An 18,677-nucleotide genomic window follows, 5' to 3' on the forward strand; every position below is an offset into this window, starting at 1 on the left:
AGGTAATCCACCGTGTTTCCGGTAAGCGCGTGTGTTCTGACGTAGCTGTTTTCTCCTGAACGTTATAACGCTCTGCCAACAGCCACCGAGATTACCGCAACCAGCGGGACGCCGGACACGATTAACAACCTTTTAGACAAACACCAACTTGATTTTTTAAATGTTTTAATTTAATTTATCCGATGTATTTTCACTTTTAATCAAGGCGCTGGTCGTCAGACGCGGAATTAGTTGGCTAAGTTTAAAATTCGGTAAGCTAACTAAATAACTGTTAGCTTAACTTGAACTAACTAACGGTCGCGTCCTCGCGCACAAAAACAAATATGTCGGAGGAGGAGGAGAGCGTCTCAATGAGTGAGTTGTTGGATAAAGCCATCGGGACACCTGAGAAATGGGCGGTCAACTTCAGCGCCCTCCGCGCGCTGCTCGAGGGCGTGCTCCGGCAGCTGCACGTCCGGGGGATGGAGACCCCGAGGAGGGGTCCCGGCAGCTTCAGAGCCCCTGAAGAGGACCGGCACCGGGCTCAGCAGGACGTCTCCGCGGTGGAGCGGGAGGTTCAGCCCAGCGTCGAGCTCGGGGAGCGGGTAGCCTCCTCCTCATCTCCGCCTCCCTCCTCTTCCCCCTCCGACAGCCAGTGGACGCTCCGGTCCCGCATCCAGACCTGCGAGGACGGCGTGTCCAAGGTGAGACTCGCGTTTAATAGAATGAATTACTTTACTCTATAAAAGTAGCTTCTTTTTGAATATTTACTGAACCCACATACACTATTATGTAGTTAGCTTAATATTTATATATGTCCTTTTTATATTATTTTAATTCTCATATAACACACATACGTTTTAACATCTGTTTTATTAACTTAAAAGTGTGTGTGTGTGTGTGTGTGTGTGTGTGTGTGTGTGTGTGTGTGTGTGTGTGTACATTAATGTCACCACAGACATCCAATTAGAAGTTCTGAAATATAAGTATTGCAGTACTTGCATCAGTGGCTTGCGTTGCCTCCTCCAGCTGTCGAAGATGACTCAACAGACGTTTATTTCTTAATGAAAGTCTTCAGGATGGTCACTTTTTAAAGGAGATGTTATTTTTGACTAGAACATGTTTACATGCTTTAATTTAACTTTCATTTTTATTTTTGTCACACTGAATATACCTCTGTTTTATCACCTTTCATGGAATTGCGTTGCCAAGCAACAGCTGGGGTCAATGTTTGCTTCCTGTCAGCTGATTCACTTACACACACTGCAACCAGAGATAGTGGGACAAGTTAGAATGTTTCAAACTGGGAAATTAACATTTTATGGATTGAGGGTTTGTTGATATGTGCCGACCGAGTGTATTTCTCCATGGGTTGAGTGGTTCACAGTATTTATACCCAGACCTGCATTACAATAAAAAAGACACAAATCTCACTGATTACATTGCAGCTGGTAAAGGTGGGGGCAATTCAAATGATCTTTGGGATCAATAAGATTTTATCATAACTCATACATCATCTTTTACTTGTCGATCAAATTTTATTATTCATCTGAATCTGCAAAGTAACGCTCTAAGATACATATAATGGAATATTTCTGAGGTGAAGTAGAAGTAGAAAGTAGCACAAAAACAATAGTAAAAAGTAACTAAAGCTGTCAAATAAATGTAGTGGAGTAGAAGAAGCAAAGCAGTTGAGTGAATGTAGTTGCTCAGGTGGCCACACCCCAAGCAGTGATGTCACAACAGGTGACATCAGCGCGTTAACCAGGATGGAGCAGCGGTTTCCGTCTGATTTAATGTCCACCTGGTTGTTTGGTTAAGTGACATATTCTCTAGCGGCTGACAGACCTGAGGCCTCCTCTCGTCTCTCTGGCGGCCTGCGGCGAACATTTCAGCGCGTATTAGGCCGCCGATGACAGAGCAGAGGACAAAAGGAGACGGGCGCCACCCTGACATCTCAAATGACCGCCGGGCGTCTCCGTTCAGGTTTCTGTGGGGCCGCCTCCAAACCAGGAGTAGAAAGAGGGAGGATGTCGTAAAGAGACAAAGAGCAGAAGTGAAGGCTGATGGGAGTTTGATGAGCATTAACACTGGAACTCTTTTTGTGACATTGTCTGGACTTTCCGTCACCTTTTCCTCCCTCTCCCCTGATCTCGTCCTCCCCCCCCCTCCCTCTCTGTGATGGGGGGTAATTAGCCCCCTGCAGAGGCGACTCTGGATGTCAGCAGATGAATAGCTCTCAGGTGAAAAGCAGGACATCGGGCAGGTGATGCTCTTTCAGAAGCTCGTCTGAATCATTTATGTCCTCTGTGGGCATCATCCGGGTCAGCTGGCGTAGCCGCCGGTTTACCACGATGAGGCGACCCGGCGTGCCCTCGTCCACCAGCATCTGCAGCAGAGCCGCGGTCTACGCCACACGTGTACGCCATGGTTCAGCCGTCAACCTGTCAGGGGAATAGTTTTCATGGACGACCCCCCGCGGTGCCTGATGGGAGAACAGCCGAGTGGCGTTCGTTGATCAAAGTGCACCAAGAGTCGGCGCCAGTTAATGGCTGACTGCCCCAACGAGGGCTTTACGACTCCTGTCCAGGGCGTCGTTTCTTTCTTTGCGTTTGTTAATAAGCACAATATCTTAGAAGCTGTAATGAGTCGTCGATTAATCCTTCAAATATTTATTTCTTCCAGCTTGTTAGTTTTAGATTGATTCTGCCATCCACAGCTCTACTACAGCTCTCATGACGGGACACACTCGGGCACGTTAACCCAGACTGTAAATGTGCTGATTGTTCGGGTTTCCCCTCCAGAACGCACAGAGCGTTGATGAAAGTGTAGTTTACTGAGTTGAAATGTGAACTGAGATATAAACGGCTCCCGGTCACTAACGGGTCACATGTGTAGTGTGACGGTGCTTATTAACTCGCCGTTAGTCATTAAGGCTCCGGGGGGTCGCCATGCATCACTTCATGTCCCGGCACATTCGGCACAGGTTAAACACACACACACATGCAGCTCAGGAATGTCCTTTGTTTCAGCTGTGAGACACACACACACACACACACACACACACATTTACTCTGCCAACACACCCTGACAGCCTCACAGGAAATTGAAATATCCTGGTTAAAGAACACGTGGAACAAGTGTAACAGCTGCATTTGTTTCATCTGTAGATTGTGTTTCAGGCTCTTTGTCAGTATCTGTTTTCATCGGGGTCAAAGGTCAGATACGTGTTTCTTTTGAGTCAGATTCCTCAGATGTTTCTCTAATTTAAGCCGTCAATGTGTCCTCAGATCCCTCCGGGGGTCAAACTTGAGTCATCTGAGCCATTTATCTACGTGAGTTATTTTTATATTAAACATGAATGTTAAGTGTCTTTTTGATTGTAGGCCATGAAGCTCATTCAGGAGCTTCACGACCAAAAGGACAACCTGAAGGAGGAGATGCAGGAGGCGATGAAGGGGGAGATGCAGGAGGAGATGCAGGAGGAGAAGAAGGTGGAGATGGAGGAGATGAAGGTGGAGATGAAGGAGGCGATGAAGGAGGAGATGAAGGAGGTGATGAAGGCGGAGATGAAGGAGGCAATGAAGGCGGAGATGGAGGAGATGAAGGAGGAGATAAAGGAGGCGATGAAGGCGGAGATGAAGGAGCTCTGCCACCAACAGAAGGTGAGACTGTTAAAGGGATATTTCTTCTGTGAACCCCCAGCACCACAACGTCTACTAGATCATCTCTGTTATGTCCTGAAGGGGGAAGCAGAGCCGGTCTCTGAGGTGGAGGAGTGCTGCCGCCGTGTGGACGCTCTGGAGGAATCTGTGGTGAGACAACATCAAACCATCTTCACGCCATTAAATACAAAATAATGTTTGTTTTCTTTCCCATACTAAAGTTTGATCTGGTGTGACTGTGACAGAGATCTGTGAGCGACATGTTCCAGAAGTGCCCAGACCCAGAGAGGCTGAGTCAGACCGGGACCCGGGGCGTCATGCTGCTCAATGAGAAAGGAAACCTGCAGGAGGTGAGATCCAAACGGGGGCATTCAGGAGCGTCAGACCTGCACTGAGCAGCCGAAACCGAGTACCATCTGATACCCGTGTGTTAAACCAAGATTCCCACCAAACATCATAACGTTATAGTTAACCGTCAATTCTAAACGTTAGCTGCTAGCTCTCTTATTCAGCCAATCAAATGTAAATGCTGCACCTCCTCAGACGTCAGTGCTGTCAGGGCCACCACAGCAGACCGATCCTGGAGCAGGTCTGACGGCTGCCGGTTCGGCCCCGAGTCAGAAGACGGGGACGGCGGAGGCCCTGAAGAACGTCGGCAGACTGACGGAGAGCTTCAGCAGGCTGGAAGCTCACGTCGCTGCGCTGGAAGAGAGAAAGGTGGACCGGTCCCAGCTGACACACCTCAGAGAGCTCGTCAATAACAAGAGTACGTTTACATCACTAGTTATCCATAGAGGCTTGATCACTCAAAGGTCCTGATAACTGGTTTCTCTATCAGGTCCTCATGCTGGCTGGCATTTCCAGCCAAAGTTAGTTTGACTTCATTAAACTTGAGAGATTTTGTGTTGTTTGTGAATCACTCACATCTCCTGGATGTGTTGCTTCCCTGACTTGTACTAAAGACGTCATGTTGTACATTCAGGTTCACAGGATGCGTCAAAGACCCTGATGGATCAGCTGAACCAGCAGAGAGCTTTAATAGACAGCCTGATGAGTGACCAGCAGAAGGTGGGTGAGGACGTGAAGCAGCTGAAGGCTGAAGGTCAGGTCAGACAGGACCTCCTCCCACAGCAGCCTGGAGGCAGAGCAGGGACCCTGCAGGACAGACAGGGCAGACAGTCTGGTGCACCACAGCAGGTCTACTCAAACCACCATAGACCAGCACTAAGTTCTGTTAGCCTCCAAACGGGAAACATCTCACCGCTGTCATGCAAAACTCTGCTAGCTGCAATATATATGTATATTCTAGTGTGTGTGTGTGTGTGTGTGTGTGTCCTCAGAATGTGGATCTGGTGAAAGATGTGCAGGGGACGATCCTGCAGCTTCAGTCGGAGTGTGAAAAGCTGCGTGAAACCAGCAGAAGTCTCCACGACGACAAGCAGAGCCAGATAGAGGTCAATCACGCTGTCACCTCCTTTCATGTTTCTTTGTCTCCACATTTCTTTACTCTGCGTTGTTCCACGATGACTCGACGGTCAGGACTCAGTTTAGAGACGAGCCGACTGCAGAATGAACAGGCAGGTTGGATGAACAAGAGGTAGCTTTCATAGCACGACACGGCTGAGGGAGCAGGAGTACCCAAAGAGGAGAAGCACTCAGACTAATACAAGGAACTACATCTACTATGAATATCTTTTTGACCCGTTAAAATGAAGCAATGTCTATTTGTTTGTGTCCTGAAAAAGTAAAATTAGCCATTAATTAATTTATTATTACAAGAAAAGAAGACGAGAAACTGAAGAAGAACTTTGTGGAGCAGAAATGTGAATTATTGCTGAATGTCTTTCCGTTTCCACAGGAGCTGAACAGGAGGACGGAGGAGCTGGAGGAGACGAAGGCCGACAAGCTGGTGGTGGAGAGGGAACTCGTAAGTGGGACCGGGTCTTTATGGGACCGGGCGTCTCACTGCCATCTCCAGCGCTGCAGTGAGACGCCCGTCTCCAGCGCTGCAGGGAGACAGTCACGGAGGATGAGGCTGCAGGCTTCTCCTGCTCATCTCACACTGCCTCTCTTTGTGTCTCCACACCTGAAGAAAACAGATAAATGTGCTCTGGAGAACAAAGTGAGCCGCCTGCAGTTCGACTCTGTGACGGAGCAGCTCAACGCCATGTTGGACCAGCTGCTGAACAAGCTGGCGGACCAGGACCAGAACCAGCACTGCGCCATGGACAGGCTGTCCACGGAGTTTAAGGTACATCATGTTGTAACAGTGATCCAGGTGTGAGTGTTTGATCTGACGACCGACTGCTGGTCTCGCTGCAGCTGAACAGGACGGAGTTGGACTCTGTGAAGAAGCAGCTGGAGGATCGATGCAGGAAGCTGCAGGAGAAGCTGCAGGCTCAGGAAGCTCCAGAGCTGGATGACGCTGCTGTCATCAGAAGGTGAGTGTTGACGTCGTCACTCCATCACCACGTGTGTGTGTTTAGTCCCGAGTTCTTTAAACACCCCAAAACAACAATACAATACAGTAAATAGAGTCAGTGTATATAGGAAGGCTAAGGAGCTAACGATGATGATACAGCAACGGAGTAGAATCAGTGATACAACCACAATAAATAGAATCAAAGAAGTACATAAAACCAACACAAACAGATTGATTATAATCCTGCTTGTCACAAAGTTAAAAGTCAGAAATGATGTTTCTCTGTGTTTTTTCTAGACAGCTGCTGGACAGATATCACTGCCTCTCCTGTGACCGACCTGTCGTCCTGCACAGCACCGCACAGTAAGTTGTAATCATTGATATTATTAGATCCACACAGAGAAAGATATTTACCCCGTCTTTAACTATTTAATCATTCGTCAGAGTACAAAATAAAAAGACTTTCAACCTTTCTTTCTCCTGTATGTTTTAAGGCATCAGCTGAAGCTGGCGCCCTCTGCTGGATTCCCCTCACACCGGTCCATCAGGCCGTTCACCGTCTACGCCCTGGAGCCTTTCAGGCAGCACTACAGGAGGTGAGATCAGCACTTCACCAGCAGGGGGCACCGCAGTCTTGAAGTCGTCGGCTCAACCATATAGCACCTTAAACAGCACAGAAACACTTAACCCCCCAGAGCTTCTGTCAGGGTCTCGGTCCCCGATCCCTCAGCCTGAAACCAGGGCCCAGCCTCCACCACACTGAGGCACATCACTGTGTCGCGGCTCCATGACATTTCTCTTTTATTGTGATGGAGGAGGGAACATGTATTTCAGTAAATGTAAAGCAGTAGTTCATGATCTTACGATCACTACGTCTTAATCAAGTCCTCATGTGGTGATGTTCCCATGTCGCCGAGCAGCGAGCGGATCTCCGAGACCACGGACTACGTCCACCAGACCGCGCTGCGGAGCTGCGGCGGGAGTCACACCGTCACCTCGGCCAGCCAGCGCCGCAACGGCCTGCAGCAAGTGAAGCAGCACGTCCAGAGTGAGGGGGACACCGTGAGCCAGGTATCCCAGTACCCCCCACCGCCCAACAACAACTGTAGTATTCAAATAAAAGCAATCAGAATGAATAATGAATGTAAGGAAAGGAACAAAAGAGGTCAGATACTGATGTGTGTGTGTGTGTGTGTGTGTGTGTGTGTGTGTGTGTGTGTGTGTGTGTGTGTGTGTGTGTGTTGACTGTTAAGTCGGAGGAGGTTGATATCGTCGGACTGGATGGGCATATTTACAAGGGTCGCCTGAACGCATCTGCCGTCCGAAACACAGAAACTAAACTACCTACAATCTCCACCAAAGAGGGTAATTATAAATAAATAAATGTATTCTGCTGAAATATTAAGACAATTATGAATGTGTCTTATTCTTCTTTATTATAATAATAATAATAATAATAATAATTATAATAATAATAATAATTATTATTATTATTATTGTGCTTCTTTTATGAGCTGAGCTTTGGGCCTTCAGCCTGGATGGATCATGTGAAACATGAGGAAGTGATGTAGCAGCTGCTGAAGCTCTGACTGTCTGTCTGCATGTCTGTCTGCACTCTGCTGTTGAACATGATTTACGAGGAGAACACATTCTCTGAGATGCAGCTGCTGGAGTTTCTGCTGGCTAACCCTCCGTGTTGTTGTGTGTTGTTGTGTGTTCCTCTGATGCTGCAGGCAAATCTAAAGACAAGGCCAGGTGCTCCCTGTCCCCCAAAGCTGCTGCTTCACCAGAGGTTTATCGCCCCCACAGTGCCAAGAGCTCCCGCTCAGGTGAGTCACACACACACACACACACGCACGCACACAGACAGGTTAAGGTGTGCAGTTCCTGTCTGTCTCAACACGTCCATGTAGCACTCCGTCATCATGCAAAAACCTGCATCAGGTCACGAAGGGCAAAAACATACCTCCTCTGGTCCTCTGTGTCTGTCTCACCTGAGCCTGTCCTCTGTGTCTGTCTCACCTGAGTCCGTCCTCTGTGTGTCTGTCTCACCTGAGCCTGTCCTCTGTGTCTGTCTCACCTGAGTCCGTCCTCTGTGTGTCTGTCTCACCTGAGCCTGTCCTCTGTGTCTGTCTCACCTGAGCCCGTCCTCTGTGTGTCTGTCTCACCTGAGCCCGTCCTCTGTGTGTCTGTCTCACCTGAGCCCGTCCTCTGTGTGTCTGTCTCACCTGAGTCCGTCCTCTGTGTGTCTGTCTCACCTGAGTCCGTCCTCTGTGTGTCTGTCTCACCTGAGCCTGTCCTCTGTGTCTGTCTCACCTGAGCCTGTCCTCTGTGTCTGTCTCACCTGAGCCTGTCCTCTGTGTCTGTCTCACCTGAGTCTGTCCTCTGTGTGTCTGTCTCACCTGAGCCTGTCCTCTGTGTGTCTGTCTCACCTGAGCCCGTCCTCTGTGTGTCTGTCTCACCTGAGTCCGTCCTCTGTGTGTCTGTCTCACCTGAGCCTGTCCTCTGTGTGTCTGTCTCACCTGAGTCCGTCCTCTGTGTGTCTGTCTCACCTGAGTCCGTCCTCTGTGTGTCTGTCTCACCTGAGCCCGTCCTCTGTGTGTCTGTCTCACCTGAGTCCGTCCTCTGTATGTCTGTCTCACCTGAGTCCGTCCTCTGTGTGTCTGTCTCACCTGAGTCTGTCCTCTGTGTGTCTGTCTCACCTGAGTCCGTCCTCTGTGTGTCTGTCTCACCTGAGCCCGTCCTATGTATGTCTGTCTCACCTGAGTCCGTCCTCTGTGTGTCTGTCTCACCTGAGTCCGTCCTCTGTATGTCTGTCTCACCTGAGCCCGTCCTCTGTGTGTCTGTCTCACCTGAGCCCGTCCTCTGTGTCTGTCTCACCTGAGTCCGTCCTCTGTGTGTCTGTCTCACCTGAGTCCGTCCTCTGTATGTCTGTCTCACCTGAGCCCGTCCTCTGTGTGTCTGTCTCACCTGAGTCCGTCCTCTGTGTGTCTGTCTCACCTGAGCCCGTCCTCTGTGTGTCCAGCCTCCAGCAGCTCAGGACGTGATTGGCCCGTGTCGCCGCTGGGCTGCACGTCTCAGAGCTGCGTGACGCCGTCTTCAGCTGCAGCAGAGAGCAACACAGAGCCTCATGCTGACGAGTCTCTCCACCTGTAGGGGGCGACACTCGGCACTCTGCTGTTGTTGTGTGGGGGGGGGGACAAGAAACCTTTTAATGGTACCTTTATTGATTTGTTGCTTGTTGTTTTTCACTTGTAATTAAATTCTGCACAGAGAAGTTAAAGTTACTTTGATTTACATTGTTTTTATTTGTTGCTTATTGAAACATGCACCACACATCCCATAATCCCCCCCATCCCCCAATTATAGTGTTAATAAACTTGAGACCGCTATTATTTAAGTGATTAGTTACAACTTCTTAATATTTTTGTTGATCCAAGTATCTCCTTGCGTTTTTTTTGGGTTCAGGTTAGCGGCGGACTACATGAGTTGCTCTAGTGAGTGTTCGTGGCAGCATGATGTTTGTGAGAATGAAAAATAATAATAATGATGAATTTGATTTAAATCTACACATACAGAGTAGAACATGATAAACTAAAGAAACGCAATGATGAGGGTTGAAATAGTGTAAATGAAATAATAAATTGGGTCATAAAGTACAGTGTTCATGGTGATGAAGCTCACTGGTGTGTTCAAAGGCTCAGAGGAAAAATGGACATCAGGACATTTGTTAGGAGATACAGTCACTGTTGTTTGGGTCTGAACAGGAAGAGGAACTCTACTGATGATGATGATGATGATGATGGCAGCAGAGTCCTCAAACTGGCAGGAGGTCAACCAGTCAGCTGTTGCATCATGGGGGAAACAGCCCTCAGGACGAGCAGCAGCAGTGTTCTTGTTCACAGACAGGCCGAGAGCAGGAAGGAGGGAGGGGGAACTTTACTTTGAAGTGCACGACCATTTCCTGTCATTCAAGAGTTGTTTGTGGTTGATGTGTGAGCAGAAGTACTGCAGTATTCTCAGCTCCGTGCAGTACAAGTACTGCAATATTCTCAGCTCTGTGCAGTAAAAGTACTGCAGTATTCTCAGCTACATCTTCGTTAATTTACAGGTTTCATCATTTTTGAAGATGTAAAAGTTAATAACTTTATAAAATACATAACGTCTAGCAGGACTTGTACAGTACTAGTACATTGATGTATTGGCTTGCTTACAGCTACACAGTGCGGTGTGTGTTTTTAGCAGCAGCAGCTCATTTTTTGAGTCACTGAACGTTCACTTCCTGTTTAAAAGCGTTGAGTCAGGATCTAACCCGCGGGGCGGATCACACAGGGACTGATGAGAACCAGCAGCTCGGCTGTGACCACATCCTTCCTCCAACTGAAGACGAGGGGCGTTGAGTTCAGGGACCTCGACCTCGAGGCTCTGACAGTAAGAACCAGAATCAGAAAACGAAGCCACAGAAACGTGGAGCATATCGTGTTTTATTAAACATATAAATACAAAGTTTAACAGAGGAGATGAACACAAAGTAAAGAGAGGGGGATTAGAACAGAAAGGTTCCACTTAGAACCAATAAACCAAAGTGGAACCGGAGGTCAGCGGGGATGCCTTCAGGGCGGTTTGGACACATGAAAACCTACAGCTTCGTTCACTCACAACGTTTAAATCTGAGCTCAGGTCAGCGTTTTCTGCTGATCGTGTTCATGGAGGACTTCCTCACTGACTTCCATCCATCACAGTGAACGCAAAAGTCAAATGTTTACTTTGTTGGATTATTTTCTGTTTATGTTGTCGCTGACTTTAAACATTAATTACATTCTAATGAGTATCACTTAGAATAGAGGTACAGTATTTGAGTAAATGTTCTTTCCACATCTGGAGTTCAGTGAAGTGATGATTTAAAGTCACTTTTCAAAGTAAAACATCGTAAAAACGTTTGATGGTTCCAGTTTGAAAATGTGAGAATTCACTGCTTTTACTCGTCTCGCATGAAAAACAACATTGTTCTGTTTTACAGTCGATGACTCAAGGAAACTGATTAACAACAGAGTGAGAATGTGTCTCACACAGTTGATCCTGCAGATACTTTTTAAAAGAAGGGAAGTAAACATGTGTTGATGTTCCAGGAGAAGGAGACTCCTAGAAGCACGAGAGTCCGGAGAGTCCGGAGAGTCCGGAGAGTCCAGAGAGTCCAGAGAGTCCGGAGGTGTAGACTGAGTGTTTGTTGGACTGATCAGCTCCGAGACAGGAAACCCAGGAAACAGTCGGGTCCTTTATCTTCTCCCCGATGTTGACAACGACCGCTTCCCTTTTTGAGTTTCTGTGGGTGAAGGAGGCATTCAGGGGCCGTGGGACATGTGGGCCTCCGGTCCACACAGACAGAGGTAGGACTGGTTGGAGAATCGCTGAGTTGTCCTCCAGATGCCTCGCAGACATACAAGCTCGAGTGAACTGTGCGTTTTTGACGTCGTCAGAGTGACGGAAGTCTTTTGGCTTCATTTACAAAAAACCCACAAACAGGAAAGTCACGTGACCTCGAGGTTTTCTGGCCAGGGAAATTATAAACGTTAAAAGTCTCTGAAATTATTCATAAATCTAATTATTGCCGTTCGACCATATTTTCATCTGGGTGTGAAGTTCGTGTTTTATTCACACAATAATATTCTGAATATTTCTTTCCCAGAGTTTCGACCGTGTTTTGATCCGGGTCAGAAATGTGACGTCAACGTTTTGTATAAAAATATAAAATAATGTGACTATATTCAGACGGAGTCGAGGATCGGAACCGACTCAACGTCGACGTTTCACTCCTTCAGATCAGTTTAAGTTGGACTGTTTAGCTTCAACGTCGTCGTCACGTCGTTAAAGACTCAGACAGAATCCTGTTCTAGAATCAGAGTGATGACTCAGCAGAACCGAGTCTCTAAAGCAGCGTTTGATCGCAGTGAGAATGTGGTTTGGAAAGGAAACGTTTGGTTATCTTTGTCATAAATGTTGAATTTTGGACTTGACAGTTACAAAGTTATTGGAAAAGTATAATAATATTAGTGTAGCTTGATCTTCCTCTGACATTATAATAATAATAATAATGATAATAATAATATCGGCTTTAAACAAAATCAATATATTCAAACAAAAAGCTGTGAAACATTCAAATGTTAATTTAGAATTCAAATAGAAATAACTATTTTGTTTAAGTCGTCTAATATCGTTGTGTATGCAATATTTCTGTTTTTAGCTGCCTTTAACGGACACCATTTCCCATAAGCCCACAGGGGCTGGTGGATCAGAGGCTGGACAGGAAGTGATGTCATGGCTATCTATCAAACTGATGGTGAAACCTTTAACTTTTCAGTTTTCCAAAGAGTATTCACATGATGTGGATGTTTGATGAGTCAGCAGACGTTTGATGAGTCAGCAGATGTTCGTATCCAATGGTAACAACACGTCTGTCGTCCGTCCACAAGCTCAGACCACTTCGTCCTCAACGCGTCCTTTTGTTGATCTGCTGGTTGCTGCCGACACGGGAGGAGAATCATCATCATCATCATCATCATCGCATGGCTCCTGGACTCAGAGACGCTCTGCTGGCTCAGCATCGTCCCTTCCGGTCCGTCCTCAGCTGGTGGATGAAGACAGACAGGAAGAGTGTCTGTCCTCGCTGGGAGATGAAGACAGACAGGAAGAGTGTCCGTCCTCGGCGGGGTGATGAGGACAGACAGGAAGAGTGTCTCCTGTTGGGTCTTCGTCCTCAGCGTCAGCCCTTCCCATCTGTCCTCGGCTGGGAGATGAAGACAGACAGGAAGAGTGTCTGTCCTCGGCTGGGAGATGAAGACAGACAGGAAGAGTGTGTCCTCTGCTGGGTGATGAGGACAGAAGTGTCTCCTGCTGAATCTTGACTTTAGTAAAACGAGAGGAAACCAGTGTCTTTGTCTCTGTGGTTTCCTCTCATGCCCCCCCCACCCCACAAAGACTCCAGGTGGACGTCCCCCGGTCTCATCTCTGGCCGTGGAGGGCCGATACGACGGGGGGCTGCTGGGAGCCGCTGGGCTGTGAGACGGCGGGGGGCCACATGGGCGCGGGGGGCCACATGGGCGTGGGCTGCAGGTGGTGGTGGTAGTGGTGGTGCAGGTGGTGTCCGGTCGGAGACGACGGCGGCAGCCAGGCCGGCTGGTGGCTCGGCGGCGACGACGCCCAGAAGGAGCTGAAGGAGGAGGTGGGCGGCGCCGGGGGGGAGCACGCCATGGACGCCTGCGAGGGACCGCTGCCGGCCCCGGGGCCGCACTCGGACGCACGCAGCTTGGAGAACATGGTGATGGCGTCGGGGAAGTTGGGCGGCGTGGCGGGCGTGTTTCTGGGAGTGCACATCTGTGGGAACATACACACACCATGTTTTATTCTTCAAACTGGTCAGAGATCAGATTTAAACCCTTATTTACAGCCAAGAATACAAATCCGGTCCAATCTCAGTGGAGGAGGGGAGGGAAAAACCACGACACACAGATTCTTCTTCTTCTTATTAAACACTGAAGAACAAGAGAAGAAGAACTCTGAACATTTAATCCTTCAAAGTAAAACGTCCTCAATGTGCCGGACGTCCTCAATGAGGACACACACACACACACACACACACACACACACACACACACACACACACACACACACACACACACACACACACACACACACACACACACACACACACACAGACACAGACACAGACAGACACAGACAGACAGACAGACAGACAGACAGACAGACAGATCAGATAGCATCCAGAAATAGAGGAGGGTCCTCAGCTGTGCAGCAGGAAGAGGAAACACAGTCAGTTATGTACACACACACACACACACACTAATAACTGTATTTCATGCTGCCAACACAATTCTTGACTCTCCAACCAGACTCTGTTACACAAAGAGCCACTTTATTGTAACTGTGACGAGGAAGAGCTGCTTTCCTCTTTCTCTCAGACCTCTGCAGCTGTTCAGCTTTGTGCGCGCGCACACACACACACACACACACACACACACACACACACACACACACACACACACACACACACACACACACACACACACACACACACACACACACACACACACACACACACACACAGTCTCTCAGGAGAGATGATGTCACCACACTGCACCCAAAATGAAAACAAACCCAGGCCTCCGCCTCCTCCTCTCTCACACACTTCCTCCTCCTCCTCCTCCTCCTCCCCCCCAGTCCCTCAGGCTACAACAGGCTCCGCCCCCAGCAACCAACAGGAAACACAGGAAAACAAGATGTGGTCCTGATGATCAGGATCAGACCAGGTACAGAAGATCCTGCTGGGTCTGCTATATTCCTGTGTTTCTATTAGACCTGTGCTAACTGAACTGGTCCCGGAGTCGGCCTCCGTCTGGACCCCCTTCTCCTCCTCTTCAGGGCTTCTTACCATCTGGTGGTGAGTCGGGATGTTGGCCTCCTGGAAGAAGGAGCTCAGGGCCGTCTGCAGAGAGAGAGAGAGAGAGAGATCAGCATCAGCCTGCAGGTCAGTGAACACAACTGGTCATGTGACCTCAGGGTTAAAACTATTATCTCCAGGCTGACCGGTGATCTCAGATCAGCTCCAGGACCGGAGAAGTTAAAAGACGACCCAGAAGATGATCTCACTCAGAGGTTCCTTCATATTTTTAAGCGTTTAAGGTCAAACTGATGAACGCCACCATGATGGTGACCGATGACGGGCTGCAGTGGGAGCTTGTTTTCCTGCTCGCCCCCTCCCCCTCTCCCTCTCAGCCTGGTTGTGTGACAACAGCGGCGGCGGTGCAGGAATGTCTGGAGTACAACGTGACTCCCATCTCAAAGTGTGATGAGCTCTGCTGCCTTTGTCTGAGGCCACGCTGCTGGACCTGGACCCGGACCTGGATCCACCATCCCTGCCTGTAGGCTTTTATCCAACTCTACTGTTGTAATAATTCACTGAGCCCTTGTTTCTAATGTTATGAAAATAGCAAAACATGAATTTAATACAAAGAACATCAATGAGATAAAAGGGACTTAATGCTGCATTCAATGTCCCGACGTCGGCCTTTTCTCTCATAACTCGACTGAACATCCCATAATGTTTCCTACAGTTCAACCCTTTGTGATACGAACCAGAACCAGAACCTGGAGGATGATCAGGCCACTGACACAAACAAGTGTGTTTACTAAATTCCCACACTGACAGAGGACACAAACACAACGCCAGCAGAAACAGCAGATATGGGAGTGAAAATGGTGGACGTTGTGTTCAAGAACCGCCTGATTTAGTTGGATTCTGTAGTTTCTTTGTCAGATTCAAACCGTTTCTACTGCATGATGAAAAAGGGTTTGGTTGTTTCTCTGCTGCTTGAAATGACCAACTAAACGATTAAATAATTGCTGAGTCATGTTGTGGGTGGACTGGTATTATTTCTGCCATTCAGTCAGAGGTCGAGTCATGTGGTTTATAAAAACCCTGGAGCCTGGAGTTTCATCAGAGCCCGAGATGATGATGATGATGCCGTCGTCCAGGTAACACGAAGGGCAAATGGTCTCTGAAATCTGGATCCAGCTGACCCTCCAGCTGATCCACTTTACTAACGTGGGAATGATCCATCAATTATCAAACAGCTGCAGATTAACTTTCTGCCAACTCATCAATTCCACGTCGACTCACTCCGGCTCTGCAGCGCCGAGTGAATCCGACACCGAGTTGAGTCAGTCAACACCTGAGGAGCCCCCCCCCCCCCCCCCTCCCCCCTCCTGACAGATGGAGGAGGGGTCTGTGCCAGACCATGAACAAGACCAGGATCCTGCCGGACCATGAACAAGACCAGGATCCGGCCGGACCACGTCGCCTCGAGGACCGTCAGTCTGACGTCAACAGGAACCGTGTTTTGAAACAGTCTATCATCCTGAGAGATTCTGGACCGGCGAGTGGAACCTGTTTATCTGATGACATCACTACTCGAGGGTTTTGTTCTCGCTGGCGGCCATTAAAGCATCAAACCACGAGGTCATCGCGTGTCCTGAAGGTCAAATTGTTACTGACCCAAAGACAAAACCATGAACATTTGACCTTGGGCTAGAACAGAGAACCTAGAACCCTGGGAAAGGACTCCTTAATGTGCCGTATAAAGAACAGAGAACAGGATACGCAGAACCCCAGACATAGATCCCTAGGGAGGTGGGTGGACATAGAACCCTGGAGGGACATAGAACCCTGAGGGGACATAGAACCCTGAGGGAGGGGACATAGAACCCTGGGAAACCTAGAAACCTGGAGGGACATAGAACCATGGGAAACATAGAACCCTGGAGGGACATAGAACCCTGGGAAACATAGAACCCTGGAGGGACATAGAACCCTGGGAAACATAGAACCCTGGAGGGACATAGAACCCTGGGAAACATAGAACCCTGGGAAACATAGAACCCTGGGAAACATAGAACCCTGAGGGGACATAGAACCCTGGGAAACATAGAAACCTGGAGGGACATAGAACCATGGGAAACATAGAACCCTGGAGGGACATAGAACCCTGGGAAACATAGAACCCTGGAGGGACATAGAACCCTGGGAAACATAGAACCCTGGAGGGACATAGAACCCTGGGAAACATAGAACCCTGCAGGGACATAGAACCATGGGAAACATAGAACCCTGGGAAACATAGAACCCTGGAGGGACATAGAACCCTGAGGGGACATAGAACCCTGAGGGGAAATAGAACCCTGAGGGGACATAGAACCCTGAGGGGAAAATGAAACCCTGGAGGAACATAGAACCCTGAGGGGACATAGAACCCTGGAGGAACATAGAACCCTGAGGGACATAGAACCCTAGGAACATAGAACCCTGGGAAACATAGAACCCTGGAGGGACATAGAACCCTGGGAAACATAGAACCCTGGAGGGACATAGAACCCTGAGGGGACATAGAACCCTGAGGGGAAATAGAACCCTGGAGGGACATAGAACCCTGAGGGGACATAGAACCCTGAGGGGAAATAGAACCCTGGAGGAACATAGAACCCTGAGGGACATAGAACCCTAGGAACATAGAACCCTGGGAAACAGAACCCTGAGGGGACATAGAACCCTGAGGGGACATAGAACCCTGGAGGACGGATATACAACCTTGAGTGGACACAGAACCCGAGCCTCTATGAACACATCAAGTACCCGTGGTCATAGAGGCTGCTATCGGCTAAGCTAACAACAGTTAGCCTGGCGATGACGCGGTGGATTCCGGTCTAGAACGTCAACAGAAACGTCCTCGACGCTGCTAGCGTTAGCTGCTGTTAGCTACGGGAGCGCGTGCTCGTTAAAGCAGAATTTAAAACCCTCTAAGCCGCCGGCGCGAGGAGCTAACTAACACAGCCGACGGCGAACAGACAGCCGGGGGGGGATCGGACGGGGAGGCGACAGGAAGAGCCGGGCTCACCTCAAACTGCCAGTGGGCCGCTTGTAGCAGCTGCTTCGCCTGATCGGCGGCGCATCCAGCCGTCAAAACAAACTGGTTGATCATCACTTGGTGTCTGAGTTCCTCCATATTCACCGACATGACCGCGTTCCCCGCAGCACGCAGATGATTTAAGACGGAAATAAAAGTAAAGAAATTAAAAGTCACTCGGATCGACCCTTCTGGACCCGTCTGAACCCGTCTGAACCCTCCGAACCCGCTCCGTCCGTCCCGCTGCCCGTCTCCCACCGCCGAGTCTCCGCAGCCTTCAGCAGAAACAACAATATTTTCATGTCATCACCAACAACAAAGCGGAGCGCGCTCCTGATTGGGAGGCTCCGCAGCGAGCTCGTATTAGTCGCGTGCTGATTGGCTGAAGCGTTTAAAACTTACTGGTGCGCTTGTTTTACTTCGCAGGCACCGCCGACGTGTGGAAGTCGAGCAGATTCTCGGACTATAACGTCCCCGCCCCCCCTGAGTGGCGACTGCAGCGGTGTCCGCGTGGACTTGTTCATGTCTGTTACCCCGACGTCACGTGTCTGAGTGGACGTTTGCAGAATCCCTAAAGCTGATTGGCTGCTACGTTTGGCAGGTATTTCAACTAAACACAAACATTCAATCATTTTTATTTATCATTGTTTAGATCCTATTGGTCGGGATTTTAGTGTTCTAATAGTGATTTAAAGTAGTTCATATTATTATTATTATTATTACATTGCACCTTTACCATATCAAATCTAATATATATTATATTTTTCTTATTTAAAATAGGTCCTATTGATGGGGATTATTAGATTGTAACTACACTAGTTTACTACTGTTCTAGCATATTTGATAGTCTATGTTGTACTGCTTTATTACACTATATTATGTTATATTTTATTGTTATATTGCACTTTATACTACATCCTATACTATACCGTAAAATATATTATGTTAATATGTTATCCTATATCATATACTTTATTTCATGTTCATGAACTTTATATATTCTGGTGTATATTATATATATACTAGATACATAATGTATGTGTTTTGATCTGCAACATGAAATGATATCTAAAAACATATTTTCTACAACAAAACTCGGAGGAAGAAAAGTTCTCACACTCTTCTCATAACATCATT

At 48.2% G+C, this 18,677-nt stretch overlaps 2 protein-coding genes across 2 annotated transcripts; one reads left to right on the forward strand and one right to left on the reverse strand.

Annotated features, from left to right (window-relative positions):
- Positions 1-92: 92 nt before the first annotated feature.
- On the forward strand, positions 93-18,115 carry LOC311031424 (uncharacterized protein; the record flags this gene model as incomplete). The annotated part of the gene is made up of 17 exons (XM_084037736.1): positions 93-683; positions 3,366-3,533; positions 3,579-3,644; positions 3,726-3,794; positions 3,890-3,994; positions 4,188-4,410; positions 4,627-4,712; positions 4,985-5,098; positions 5,503-5,571; positions 5,737-5,895; positions 5,967-6,085; positions 6,364-6,429; positions 6,561-6,662; positions 6,987-7,137; positions 7,320-7,431; positions 7,800-7,895; positions 17,967-18,115. The coding sequence occupies exons 1-17, from the start codon at positions 324-326 to the stop codon at positions 18,113-18,115; spliced, it is 2,214 nt and encodes a 737-aa protein (XP_083893862.1). The 5' UTR covers positions 93-323.
- On the reverse strand, positions 10,535-17,828 carry ubald2 (UBA-like domain containing 2). Its single transcript, XM_084037169.1, has 3 exons — positions 17,532-17,828; positions 14,513-14,566; positions 10,535-13,437 (listed from the first exon to the last, which is right to left on the reverse strand). Exons 1-3 carry the CDS (start codon positions 17,649-17,651, stop codon positions 13,066-13,068), a joined length of 546 nt encoding a protein of 181 aa, XP_083893295.1. The 5' UTR covers positions 17,652-17,828; the 3' UTR covers positions 10,535-13,065.
- Positions 18,116-18,677: the final 562 nt, after the last annotated feature.

This window comes from Eutrigla gurnardus (genome assembly GCF_963514095.1).
Source record: "Eutrigla gurnardus genome assembly, chromosome: 20".
In the NCBI taxonomy this organism is placed as follows: domain Eukaryota; kingdom Metazoa; phylum Chordata; class Actinopteri; order Perciformes; family Triglidae; genus Eutrigla; species Eutrigla gurnardus.

Excerpts from the sequence above, each read along its gene's own strand:
- ubald2 (XM_084037169.1), bottom strand. The coding sequence starts at position 17,651 with ATGTCGGTGAATATGGAGGAACTCAGACACCAAGTGATGATCAACCAG. Across the intron at positions 14,567-17,531 it reads CGGCCCACTGGCAGTTTGAG|ACGGCCCTGAGCTCCTTCTT; the intron begins GTGAGCCCGGCT and ends CTCTCTCTGCAG. Across the intron at positions 13,438-14,512 it reads TCCCGACTCACCACCAGATG|ATGTGCACTCCCAGAAACAC; the intron begins GTAAGAAGCCCT and ends ATGTTCCCACAG.